The following is a 14,220-nucleotide window of genomic DNA, read 5'->3' on the forward strand; positions in this document are numbered from 1 at the left end:
CAATGGCTTCATTGCACGCCCTTATTCTTGTTATCTGGATGAGCACCAGCAAATATTTGCGGCTTCCATTTACTTTACTCTGTGACACGGGTCACCGACCCCTGATATATAACAACGGGCGGGTGGTGGGCGGTAGTGGTTTTGATAAAATGTTTGTTCGAGTGGATGGCGGGTGAATGACGACTTTAATGATGCGGTTGCGGATGATATAATTGCCTATCTGCGCATCTCTAGTCTGGATGGTTCGCTTCCCCTTTGGTACGGATGACACGATGTCGAATATTTCCAAAAACAATTTGAAATGTGGACTCGTCAGACCACAGAACACTTTTCCACTTTGCATCTGTCCATCTTAGATGATCTCAAGCCCAGAGAAGCTAGCGGCGTTTCTGGATGTTGTTGATAAATGGCTTTCGCTTTGCATAGTAGAGCTTTACCTTGAACTTACAGATGTAGTGACCAACTGTTTTTAGTGACAGTGGTTTTGTGAAGTTTTCCTGAGCCCATGTGGTGATATCCTTCAGAGATTGACGTCGGTTTTTGATACGGTGCCGTCTGAGGGATTGAAGGTCACAGTCATTCAATGTTTATTTCCGGCCATGCCGCTTACGTGGAGTGAATTCTTCAGATTGTCTGAACCTTTTGATAATATTATGGACCATAGATGTTGAAATCCCTAAATTTCTTGCAATTGCACTTTGAGAAACGTTGTTCTCAAACTGTTTGACTATTCGCTCACGCAGTTGTGGATAAAGGGGTGTACCTCACCCCATCCTTTCTTGTGAAAGACTGAGCATTTTTTTTTGGAAAGCTGTTTTTACACCCAATCATGGCACCCACCTGTTCCCAATTAGCCTGCACACCTGTGGGATGTTCCAAATAAGTGTTTGATGCGCATTCCTCTACTTTATCAGTATTTATTGCCACCTTTCCCAAATTCTTTGTCACGTGTTGCTGGCATCAAATTCTAAAGTTAATGATTAATTGCAAAAAATAAAATGTTTATCAGTTTGAACATCAAATGTGTTGTCTTAGTAGCATATTCAACTGAATATGGGTTGAAAATTATTTGAAAATCATTGTATTCCGTTTATATTTCCATCTAACACAATTTCCCAACTCTTATGGAAACGGGGTTTGTATGTTACACTCTTCTGATAACACTAGATGGCAGTATAAGTGTCCACATAAGCACAAAGGACCCCAATTCAGTAGTGTACACAATTTAGTAAATAAGGGCTAAAAGGTGCTGTCCACGTATGTGGCCACTAAGCCTTTAGTGGTTAAAAAGTTAATAGTGCCAATAATGGTCACACACACACACACTAGGTGTGGCGAAATTATTCTCAGCATTTGACCCATCACCCTTGATCACGCCCTGGGAGGTGAGGGGAGCAGCGGGCAGCAGTGGTGGCCGTGCCCGGGAATCATTTTGGTGATTTAACCCCCTTTTCCAACCCTTGATGTGGAAATACCATGAATTGATTTACGTGGACCCCGACTTAAACAAGTTGAAAAACTTTTTCGGGTGTTAACATTTAGTGGTCAATTGTATGGAATATGTACTGAACTGTGCAATCTACTAATAAAAGTTTCAATCAATCAATCAATCAAGTGCCAAGCAGGGAGGTAACTAATGCTTAAACCGAAAATAAACAAAAGGTGAGTGCCCCTAAGAAAAGGCATTGAAGCTTAGGGAAGGCTATGTGTAACCTATACATGCTACAAATCAATGCAATATGTAGGGGGTGTTATGGGCTACGAACAGAAGACTAGATTTTCGACTCGTAGAGAAAGGCAGAGCTTCAATTGCAGTTTGGTTGACACCATGTATTAGATAATTAGTGATGGACTGCAGATATATGCACACAATGACTTGAATGGTCATTCAACATGGAAGCAATTCGAAAAAAAAAACACAAGAATTCCATTTAAATTAATCAGTGTCTCTGAATCTTGTTCAAATCTCAGCTCAGATAATAATTCTTGGAAAAAAGATGGCAGTACAGTCCATGTGCTGCAGGTAAAGGTGAACATTGTAAAGGGTTGGCTCGAGAGCCTCCTACCAGCCTAGACAGAGCAGGTAGTGGCGTTCCTGGCTGGAATCTTCTAAGAATGATCCTTGGACTAGATGCTTCTTTTCCTTGGCTCTCCATCAAAAAGAGAAGCCTGGCCTGTGTAAGAGCCAGGACCATTCTGATAAATCCATGTGTACGCAAAATATTTTCATTAAATAAGACTAATTGCATTATTAAGTATTCATAATATATTATTTAATAATATATTATTAGTATTCATAATATATATTCAATAATTTCTAGTTGTTTTCAAAATATTGTAATATATAAATCAATAAACATGTCAGAATCACAGTATGCAATATAATGCTAAAATAACCATTAGCAGCATAAATGACCTATACAAAGCAGTCCCTGCACTAAACGTGCTTATTATCTAAACACATTTAAAAGCACAATCAATACACAATAGTTATCACAGGTTTAAGTCATAAACCTTGTATATGGAGGATTGAGAATATGCCGCAAAGACTGTTGCAATAAAATAATCGAAGAAAGATTAATGCTAAAGGTGCTATTTTCATAAACATGGACTCCCCAACTCCGATTCTACAGTCAAACACAGCTTAATGACAAAGAAATCCGGCACTGGTAGTCTGCTCTATAAAGTTACAAACAGGCATGTAGTTTAAAATCCGTCAGCACTATATTTCAGGTGAAAACGAGAATTAAAAACCTACCTCGAGCAGAAATACAATCAGTTTCTCCTCACGTTCTGTCTACTGGCCACTTCCTGCTACCTGCTTATAAGCACAACTAATTGGACCGTATCGGTCATGTGACTACGGAGAGTGCGCTCAGCTCCCAAGGAATAAAACAGAGCAAGAGCATACCAGTCACTTCCTGCTACTGGCATATAACTAAAGCTGATTGGACTGTGGCGTTCACGTGACTAGGAAGAGCACAACGAGTAAATAGAGGGCAAGAACCTAATAGTCTCCGCAAAAGTATGTATGTATTTGACACCTGTGTTACATATGCAGTGCAAACGAAACTAAAACTTAACTGGCTACAAAGTAAACAAAAACAGAATGGTGGATGACCGCAAAGACTCACTGTGGAGCAAAGACGGCGTCCACAATGTACACCCGAACATGACATGACAATCAACAATGTCCCCACAAAGAAGGATGAAAACAACTGAAATATTCTTGATTGGTAAAACAAAATAGATGCAGGGAATAGTGCTCAAAGGAAGACATGAAACTGCTAGAGGAAAATACCAACAAAACAGGAAAATCCACCAAAATAGGAGCGCAAGATCACGGGAAAACAGCAAAGAAGTCCAAATAAGTCAGGGCGTGATGTGACAGGTGGGGACAGTACACCTACTTTGAGACAAGAGCTATAGTGATGCATGCTTGGTTATGGTTTAAAGTCATACTCAACAATTGTGACAACAACTTTTTATTGTCTACTGAATACATTTTTTAATGATTTCTGCTGGTGGTGTACCTCTGGATTTTTTCAACGCAAAAAATGTGCCTTGGCTCAAAAAAAGGTTGAAAAACACAGTTTTATATAACAGTGTGTAACTTTGAGCAAAGGAATGGACTAGAATTAAATGCCTGAGAACATTGATTCTCAGGATGAAATGCGATATGTCCATCTTTGACCTGCTGTTTGTTGGACTGAATTGCAGCTATAAGGGTTCTTGTGTACCGTCCTCCTTTTTTGAGGCCTCAACTACAGTAGCTCTATTTAATTCTGGTGTGTGATGCACACATGCTGCACAGGTCTGTGGAGGGACAGACACACTGTGGCCAGCTGACTTCCTGTGCCTGATCCACTTCATGGTCATGGTGAGAGTCTCATTTCCAAGTCTTCTCCTCACCTTCATTTCTGCTGCGTCCTATCAGGTGTGTCCATCAGAACCCTCGGATACTTTAAAACATGCTTTTTGCACTTTCCTAATACGAATAGGAATGATTGGTCAAAGTACAGTACAGGCCAAAAGAGAAACTGGAAATTGTGATGTATCATGTTGTATGCTTGCATGTTCGAAATAAACTCAAACTCGATTTAGACTAGGGTTAGTATAGTACTGCGATACTAATTAATCCGCCTCTGAAAAGTACCGCTCCGCACGTCCCTGGACACATGAGGACTTTGAATATGACCAATGTATGATCCCATACCTACTTGGTATTGGATCCATACCCAAATTTGTGGTATCATCCAAAACTAATGCAAAGTATCAAACAACAGATGAATAAGTGATTTTTACATTTTAACTGAAGTGTATATAGAACATGTTAACAGAGAAAATAAGCAGTTATTAACAGTACATGAACAAGTAGATTAAAAATAAATTTTCTACCACTTGTCCTTAATAATGTTGACAAAATAATAGGTAGATAAATGACTCAATATGTTACTGCTTATGTCAGCAGCTAAATTAGCAGCCTTTGTTTGTTTACTTACTACTAAAAAACAAGTTGTCTTGTATGTTCACTATTTTATATAAGGATAAACTTGCAATAATAAACTTATGTTTAATGTACCCTAAGATTTTTTTGTTAAAATAAAGCCAATAATAAGAAATTTTGTGGTCCCCTTTATTTAGAAAAGTACCGATAAGTATTGCAATAATTTTGGTACAAGGTACCAAAATATTGGTATCGGGATAGGGCTGGGTGATATGACCTTTTTTTAATGTCTCCATATTTTTAGACCATAGATAGATAGATAGCTAAATCAGTGGTTCTCAAATGGGGGTACGCGTGCCTCTGGGGGTACTTGAAGGTATGCCAAGGGGTACCTGAGATTTTTTAAAAATATTCTAAAAATTGCAACAATTCAAAAATCCTTCATAAATATATCTATTGAATAATAGTTCAAAAAAAAAATATGAACCTAAGTTCATAAACTGTGAAAAGAAATGCAATATTCAATGTTGACAGCTGGATTTTTTGTGGACATGTTCCATAAACGTTGTTGTTAAAGATTTCTTTTTTTGTGAAGAAATGTTTTGAATGAAGTTCATGAATCCAGATGGATCTGTATTACAATTCCCAAAGAGGGCACTTTAAGTTGATGATTACTTCTATGTGTAGAAATCTTTATTTATAATTGAATCACTTGTTTATTTTTCAACAAGTTTTCAGTTATTTATATATCTTTTTTTCCAAATAGTTCAAGAAAAAACACTACAAATGAGCAATATTTTGCACTGTTATATAATTTAATAAATCAGAAACTGATGACACAGTGCTGTATTTTACTTCTTTATCCCATTTTTTTCAACCAAAAATGCTTTGCTCTGATTAGGGGGTACTTGAATTAAAAAAAAATGTTCACAGGGGTTGAGAACCACTGAGCTAGATAGTACTTTATTTATTCCTTAAGGAGAGTTTCTTCAGGAAAATTAACATTTTCAGCACAATCCCATTGAAGATCAGACAAACATTACAGGGAGACAGAACAGAATCACTGACGGGTCTGCCAACTTCTGGCATCCCTTATAAAAAAGGTGAGATACAGGTAAATAAATGGGGGGTAATGGGAGAAAAAAATAAAAGATTAAAATATAATAAAATAAAATAAAAAAATTGGTCTAAGCCTGGGCCCTGGAGAGGGGTTCCAGACTGAGGCCAAGGGATAAAAACAACTCATAGCCTTAGTACAGATCCCTCTTACATGTGTGTAAGAGGGAAACATCAAACATCAAAGAACACAAAAGACATTAAAGCAGCAGAGCTGATACAACCAGCCACTTCTACATACAGCTATGAATAAAAAGTAAAATAAACATACACTGTGGTGGCCTCTGCGGTGTTCCACGCCGTCGTCTGCTGGGTTGGAGGGCGCATGGCCAGAGACTGGAGTAGACCCAACAAAGCAACCAAGAGAGCCGACTCCACTATCGGTTGCCAACCAACTCTCGGCCAGTGTCCAGTCCTCATGGATGAGCGAGGATACATCCAAGGAGACTGAGGTGTCCGATACCTGCTCATTCAGCCAAGACACTGTGAAGCTTCTCCGTCCCAGCGCTCAGTGCCACCTCCGCAGCCCTGCTTCTTCATCCATATCTCCTCCAGTCTCTCCAAACTGACTCTGGTGTGGCAGAGACCCAGCAACTGGTCTCCATGGCCAAAAAGCTCCCCGGAGGCAGATCCAGAAGTCCACAAAAAAGCACCGCAGAGGTCACAAAAGTGCCACCCCTTGTCATATAGTCCCAAAGGGTCCCGGACCCAAAACGCAAAAAAAAAAAAAAGTATATATATATATATATATATATATATATATATATATATATATATATATATATATATATATATATATATATATATAAAAAGTCATGATATACGATGTATATCTCGATAATTTGCCTTAGCCTTGAATGAACACTTGATGGATATAATCACAGCAGTATGATGATTCTGTGTCTACATTCAAACATTCTTCTTCATACTGCATTAATATATGCTACTTTTAAACTTTCATGCAGAGAGGGAAATCACAACTAAGTCAATTGAGCTAAAGTGTATACTTTTTATTAAACAGTTATCAAGCAGTAGCACAAACATTCATGTCATTTCCAAACAGAAAGTGCAAGATTGTCAGATGCATTTTAAAACAAGCTATTAGTGCACTTTTGTGCATGATGTCACTAAGATGACATCAAAACAACACTAAGTTAAAGTGCACTTTTTGTACAGAACGCCACTACACTTTTGTGCATGATGTCACACCAGATATTTCAATAAGTGTCAAATAAAAATGAGCTAAATGAGCTGCATAATAGGAAATCAAATAGTGTATGTCCTTCGCTATGTGGTAGGTTCCTGTGGACGTTATCTCCTTCTGTTGACAATTTTTTTCATACGGTGTTGATCTGGAAATGGTTGCCTCAGCATTTTCTGGGTGTGACACCGAACAGAGATGTTGACATGCGGATTTTCAAGCATTCTTCATTCTCTAGCAGGTGACTTTTCAAATGATGCTACATATAGCAGTAATGCTACTTTTGTAGCAACGCCTTTGCCCCACTCTTGACAAATTACGGTTGTCAGTACGACATATTCCCGCTTGAAGCCAAACCACCGCCAGACGATGGACCCTTTGCTGTTTTTCTTGGGAATGAATTCTTCCTTCATTTGTTACCAGATTCGCACATTCTCTCTCTCTCTCTCTCTCTCTCTCTCTCTCTCTCTCTCGTATTACCACTCCGCTCGCGCCACAGCTAACGCTACCCATGCTACCTCTCTGCTCTGCTATGGCGTCTACGTATGTAAGAAGGTGCGCTTGTTTTATGTCTCTGTGAGTAGGAGAGACAAGAAAGACTGAGAAGAGCCTGTAGTGTAAAAGCAATTGCGTGATAACATATACTCGAATATCACGATATAGTCATTTTCTATATCGCACAACGACAAACCCGGGATATATCGAGTGTATCGATATATCGCCCAGCCCATTACCCTTTTTTTTATGATGCATATTAAAAGAAATGCGTTTTTCCTCTTTAATGACCTGTTACTAAATTGACGCAGATCCCCAAGAATACAAGTTTGCAGTGTCATTGGTATGTTTATATTAAGGAACGCAGTGTTTTTTTTTACATGCAATGATCCTGTCACTGTTCCGATACTACACTCCGGAGCGATCGCGATACTGTCGCTGCAGGGTTAGATTGCAAGATCAATTAGTGGGAGGTTTGTTAACAGTTGGCAGAGCAGTAAAACAAGCAACACGGAGGCTTTGGTCTCACAAACATGCTGTTCCTTAATCAAGCGTGTTCGGCGCTGTTATCAGCACCGCTGTTGTTCTATATGGAGTCACACGATATGTCATGCCCAGACAAGACGGAGCAGAACCAGACAGGGACCAAGTCGGCAGCTGCTCAGGTATTGCACATTGATGATATCACTCATGTGACTCAACCAAAGCCACTTCCTGCTCTCTGCTGGTGCTGTGTTGTAAGGCCAGGCCACACAGGCATGTGACGAGCAAAGTTTTATGTGTTGTTGTCAGGAGTGTTGTAATGTTCTCTTCCCCATTATTCATAACATCTCCATCTATTTCTGCCCTCTTTTATATTTACTCTATTATCCAGGCTGTACAGCGCACCTGTATATAAGCCACACCCACTAAATAAAACAAAATATATATAATTTTCCATATATTAGCCGCACTGGACTATAGGACGCAGATACACACGTTGTGAAATTAATTATTTATTCTGGGACTGAGCTTCAATTCCTATGGGAAGGCTGTCCACAAGGTTGCGGAGTATGTTTGTAGGAATTTTCGACCATTCTTCCAAAAGCGCATTGGTGGGGTCTCACACTGATTTTGGTGGAGAAGGCCTGGCTCTTAGTCTCCGTTCTGATTCATCCCAAAGGTGTTCTATCGTGTTCAGGTCAGGACTCTGTGCAGGCCAGTTAAGTTCATCCACACCAGACTCTGTCATCCATGTCTTTATGGACCTTGCTTTGTGCACTGGTGCACAGTCATACCGGAACAGGAAGGAGCCCGCTCCAAACAGTTCCCACAAGGTTGGGTTAGAAGCTCTGCTATCCGGGAGGAGCTCAAAGTAAAGCCACTGCTCCTCCACATGGAGCGGAGCCGGATGAGGTGGTTCGGGCATCTGGTCAGGATGCCACCCGAACGCCTCCTTTGGGAGGTGTTAAGAGCACGTCCGATGTCTCCCGGCGGGCCTGGGAACGCCTCGGTATCCCCCGGGACGAGCTGTACGAGGCAGCCGGGGAGAGGGAAGTCTGGGCTTCCCTGCTTAGGCTGCTTCCCCCGCGACCTGACCTCTGATAAGCAGAAGAGGATGGATGGATATACAATATATACAAATTCTATTACATTATATTTTTATATAGTATATACAATATATACAAATATAATGTAACATATCAGTATATGTTATATACTGTTTGTATCCATCCATTTTCTACCGCTTGTCCCTTTCAGGGTAGCGGGGGATAATATGTAAATATTACATATGTAATATTGCTACTATGGTACATTTTTAGTAGAGATGTCCAATAATGGCTTTTTGCCGATATTCCGATATTGTCCAACTCTGAATTACCGATACCGATATCAACCGATGCTGATTTATACAGTTGTGGAATTAACGACTGTACAAATGATGACCCGCTGGATGCATTAAGCAATCTAACAAGGTTTTCCAAAATAAATTAACTCAAAATATGGAAAAAAAAATGCCAACATGGCACTGCCATATTTATTAGTGAAGTCACAAAGTGCATAATTTTTTTTAATATGCCTCAAAATAGCAGTTTGGAAGAGAGAGCATGAAGAGGTTGGGGGGGCGGTGTTGAGGTAGGGGACTATTAGGTAGGGGGCGGGGGGGTGTATATTGTAACGTCCCTGAAGAGTTAGTGCTGCAAGGGGTTCTGGCTTTTTGTTCTGTTGTGTTGAGGTGCGGATGTTCTCCTGAAATGTGTTTGTCATTCTTGTTTGGTGTGGGTTCACAGTGTGGCACATATTTGTAACAGTGTTAAAGTTGTTTATACGGCCACCCTCAGTGTGACCTGTATGGCTGTTGACCAAGTATGCCTTGCATTCATTTGTGTGTGTGAAAAGCTGTAGATATTATGTGATTTGGCCGGCACGAAAAGGCAGTGCCTTTAAGGTTTATTGGCGCTCTGTACTTCTCCCTACGTCCGTGTACACAACGGCGCTTTAAAAAGTCATGAATTTTACTCTTGATACCGATAATTTCTGATATTACATTTTAAAGCATTTATCGACGATAATATCGGACATCTCTAATTTTTAGTCTACTTAACACCTATTATCCTTTCCATCTTTTGTAACTGAGCTACTGTGTGGAACAATTTCCCTTGTGGATCAATAAAGTTTAGGTCTAAACTGTCCAGAATCCAGTTGAATGTTTACGTGCATGTGATCCACCATTGAGTTCATCTCTCACTGAATGTTTTGTGTGTGTTTCTTCAGGTCCATGAGATCATCAGTACGCTGAGGCAGGCTGGCAAAAGCTCCGCTCGCACCGATGATGTGCCCGCCGTTCCTGACAAAACTTTGGCAGAGTGTTACCCGGGCTTCCCCCCCCTCCCCGCAGCAGGCTCTGTGGCGAAAGCCCCCACCGTGTCCCCGGCGACCTTTTCCAAAAGGTTTGAGGTGCTCTTCTGCGGCCGCGTGAGCGTGGCCCACAAGAAGGCCCCGCCCGCACTAATCGACGAATGCATCGAGAAGTTCGGCCAGCTGCCTCAGGGCCCGGCGACTGCAAGGAGAGGGGTCACCGTCAGTGGGGGCTTAGTCGGTGGGCTGAAGAGAGCGCTCGCCTTCCAGTCTAACGGACTGGGTGGCAACGCCGCTGCCGGGAGCCCCACCGGTGGTAAACGGCCGCTGCTCTTCAAACGAGACCCCAGCTTCCCCTCCCTGCAGGCGCTGGACGAGAATGGACTCTCACCGGAGCTCTCGCACGTAAACACTACTGACGCCGGCGCTCGCTCCCCTGGGGTGCAGCCCACCAGCCTGCAGGAAAACAGGACCATGCTCTTTACGGTAACCACCTTGTCCGTCGCCATCCCTTGCCTCGTTATTTTCACCTACATTTACACACTTGATTGGTTCTTGAAAAGGGTGCGTCAATAGAAAAGTTTGTACATTTGCCCGTTTAGAATGTAAATATGTTTAAATCGGTTCCAGCCTTGACCAAAGTCCTTATTTTAGTGAAGGTTTGTACACTTTGAACACAATACAAAGTGTGTTACAGTACTGCAGTGTTTTTCAACCACTATGCCGCGGCACACTAGTGTGCCGTGAGATATTTAATTTCACCTATCCATCCATCCATCCATCCATCCATTTCCTACCGCTTGTCCCTTTTTGGGGTCGCATTCGGGCGGAAGGGGGTATACACCCTGGACAAGTCACCACCTCATCGCAAGGCCAACACAGATGGACAACATTCACACTCACATTCACACACTAGGACCAATTTAGTGTTGCCAATAAACCTATCCCCAGGTGCATGTCTTTGGAGTTGGGAGGAAGCCGGAGTACCCGGAGGGAACCCACGCAGTCACAGGGAGAACATGCAAACTCCACACAGAAAGATCCCAAGCCCGGGATTGAACTCAGGACTTCTCAGGACCTTCGTATTGTGAGGCAGGCGCACTGGCCCCTCTGCCACCTATTTGGGTTAAAAATATTTTTGGCAAACTAGTGATTGTAGTCTGCAAATGTCGGTGCTGTCTTGAGCTCGGCAGACTAACCGTGTAATACTCTTCCCTATCAGTAGGTGGCAGCCGGTAGCCAATTGCTTTGTAGATGTCGGAAACAGCGGGAGGCAGTATGCACATAAAAAAGTATCTAATGCTTAAACCAAAAAAAAAAGGTGACTGCCCATATGGCCTTGGTTGTCAAACTTGGACAAGGGGGAGTTTTCAAGCCCCACCTGCCCCCATCCCCCCAACAGAACCCTAATGCCAAGCTTAACATTTTCAAATTTATTGAAAATCAAGTTGTATACATTCAAACTCAATAACATCAAGTTCAATAATAAATACAATAACTGTGCAGCTGTGGTATAACTTGCATTAAGTTCAATAATAAAAAACATAACTTGCATCAAGTTCAATAATAAATCAAATAAAAGTGTTATAACTTGCATCAAGTTCAATAATAAATCAAAAAAAGTGTTATAACTTGCATCAAGTTCAATAATAAATCAAATAAAAGTGTTATAACTTGCATCAAGTTCAATAATAAATCAAATAAAAGTGTTATAACTTGCATCAAGTTCAATAATAAATCAAATAACTTGCATCAAGTTCAATAATAAATAAAATAAAAGTGCCACTTTTTCGTGTTTTGATCAAATTTACCGCACTCACAACATCTGTTAAAACCTCATTGAGTTCGGGGCTGAGCTGCCTTGACGCGAGTGCTTCCCGGTGAATGACACAGTGTGACCAATGCGCATTTGGCGCAGCCCTCTTTATTAGAGCCTGCAGCCCGTTTCTTTACCCTGCCATGGTCTGTGCGCCATCAGAGCAAAAGCCCACACAGTTTTCCCTTTTAAGGTCGTGTTCTTTGAGGAAAGCGGTTTACTAATTGGATGGTGTCGGGTGTCTGAATCTGTGAGTTTTAGGTCTAACTGTACCAAATGAGCCCCAGAGCCAGCTTAAAACAGTAGCAGGTTTACATAAAAATGCTAATACTTAGCATGTGTGCTAACAATAGCTTGATTACAGTCAGCATGTTTCATGTACCAAGTTATATGACTTAAAGGTGTATGGCTGTGAAAATAGAAAAAAAAAGTGTAAAATTAGATTAAAAAGTTAACATGTTAATGTTAGCATGCTAGCAAGCTAGCGTGAGCATGATGATAATAATAATAGATTTTATATGTGAAAAGCACTTTACATTGAGCAAACAATCTCAAAGTGTATAAAAAAAGATAATAAATAAAAAATAAAACAGCCTACTAGCTACAGCTAGTATGCATATATTTAAAAAAAATCGCTTTTTTTTTTAAAAGAAGGGTTTTTAAGCCTCTTTTTAAAGCATCCACAGTCTGTGGTGCCCTCAGGTGGTCAGGAAGAGCGTTTCCCAGACTAGGAGCGGCGGAGCAGAAAGCCCGGTCCCCTGTATGTCGTAGCTTTGTCCTCGGACGTTGGAGGAAGTTAGCCTGTCTGGAACGTAGGTGTCGTGTGGAGGATTTGGGGGTGAGGAGTTCTTTGAGGTAGAGGGGGGCATTTCCATGGAGGCAAATAGAGAACTTTGATAATAGTTAGCTTGTGTCACATACCAAGTTATATGACTCAAAGGTAAATGGTTGCAAAATTTTCTCAAAAACCTAGCACAATATTGTAAGCATTAGGGCTGGGCGATATATCGATATACGATATATATCGCGGGTTTGTCTTTGTGCGATATAGAAAATTACTATATCGTAATATTCGAGTAGACGTTATCACGCAGCTGCGGGCATTAAACTCTCCTCCTCTTTCCTGTCTCCTCACAGACAAGCAGGCGCACATTCATACGTCACTTACTGTCACGTCATACGTCATTCGTATACGCCCTCGCTCAGCGGAGAGGTCGCGGCGTGACTAACGTTAGCTGTGATGCTAGTGGGTTGCGAGAGAAAGAAGGTGCGAATTCAGTGACAAATGAAGGAAGAATTAATTCCCAAGAAAAACAGCACGGGGTCCATCGTCTGGGGATGGTTCGGCTTCAAACGGGAATAAGTCGAATAGACAACTTTAATTTGTCAAGTGTGGGGCACAAGCGTCGCTACCAGAAGTAGCATTACTGCTAATATGTAGCATCATTTGAAAAGGCACTTGCTTATAACTTTAATAAATACAGTTGTGGTAAATTGACTTAGTTTTGATTTCCTTCTCTGCATGAAAGTTTAAAAGTAGCATACATTAGTGCAGTATGAACAAGAATATTTTAATTTAGACACATAGAATCATCATACTGCTGTGATTATATGCATCAAGTGCTCATTCAAGGCCAAGGCAAAATATCGTAATATATATCGTATATCGCGATATGGCCTAAAAATATCGCGGTATTAAAAAAAACGCAATATCGCCCAGCCCTAGTTAGCATGCTAACGTATACATGCATACAGTTAGCATGATTTAAATACCAAGTTATAAGACTAAGGTGAAAGGATTAGTGAGCAGTACAATGTACATGCACAGAGATTGTGACAGTGAAACAGATGAGAATGGAGTGGAAAAAGAGCAAGTCTACTAGAAGTTTGGGATTCACCATGGTTACTACTTTTTATTTGACACAGCGCAGGTATGCTTAATCAATAACCACCAAATTCAATAAAACACGTAACAGCCCATGCAGTCACATGATTTACCAATAAAACGCAATCTGCTGTTCGACGCAGAATATCAGAAAAATTTACATAAATGTAAGTGAATTACAGAGACAAGTCTTTACTAGTTAAGCTGAGAACGGCAAAGCACACTTCATCCCTTCACAATAAGAGCGCGAATCGCCACATCCAATCTAACTGTGGTAACAAAATAAAGGTTTCCAAAAAAATATCTTACACAAGCATAATGTACTTAAAGAACTTATTGAGACATTTACACAATTAATTTGCTTTGACCTAAATGACAAAAAAAATGTCCGAAAATGTAATGCACCAATAAATATGACGATT

The 14,220-nt window shown here is 40.8% G+C and overlaps 1 protein-coding gene across 4 annotated transcripts in view; it reads left to right on the forward strand.

The window, feature by feature from the left end:
- Nucleotides 1-14,220, forward strand: part of tbc1d1 (TBC1 (tre-2/USP6, BUB2, cdc16) domain family, member 1) — a 168,077-nt gene that overhangs the window by 26,511 nt on the left and 127,346 nt on the right. For all 4 annotated transcript variants that reach the window (XM_061906987.1, XM_061906996.1, XM_061907005.1 and 1 more), the window contains one exon: nt 10,014-10,583. In XM_061906987.1, the coding sequence (XP_061762971.1) occupies nt 10,014-10,583 (570 nt within the window). The remainder of the gene's footprint in view (nt 1-10,013; nt 10,584-14,220) is intronic.

The sequence above is a fragment of the Nerophis ophidion genome, linkage group LG01 (genome assembly GCF_033978795.1).
Source record: "Nerophis ophidion isolate RoL-2023_Sa linkage group LG01, RoL_Noph_v1.0, whole genome shotgun sequence".
Classification (NCBI taxonomy): Eukaryota; Metazoa; Chordata; class Actinopteri; order Syngnathiformes; family Syngnathidae; genus Nerophis; species Nerophis ophidion.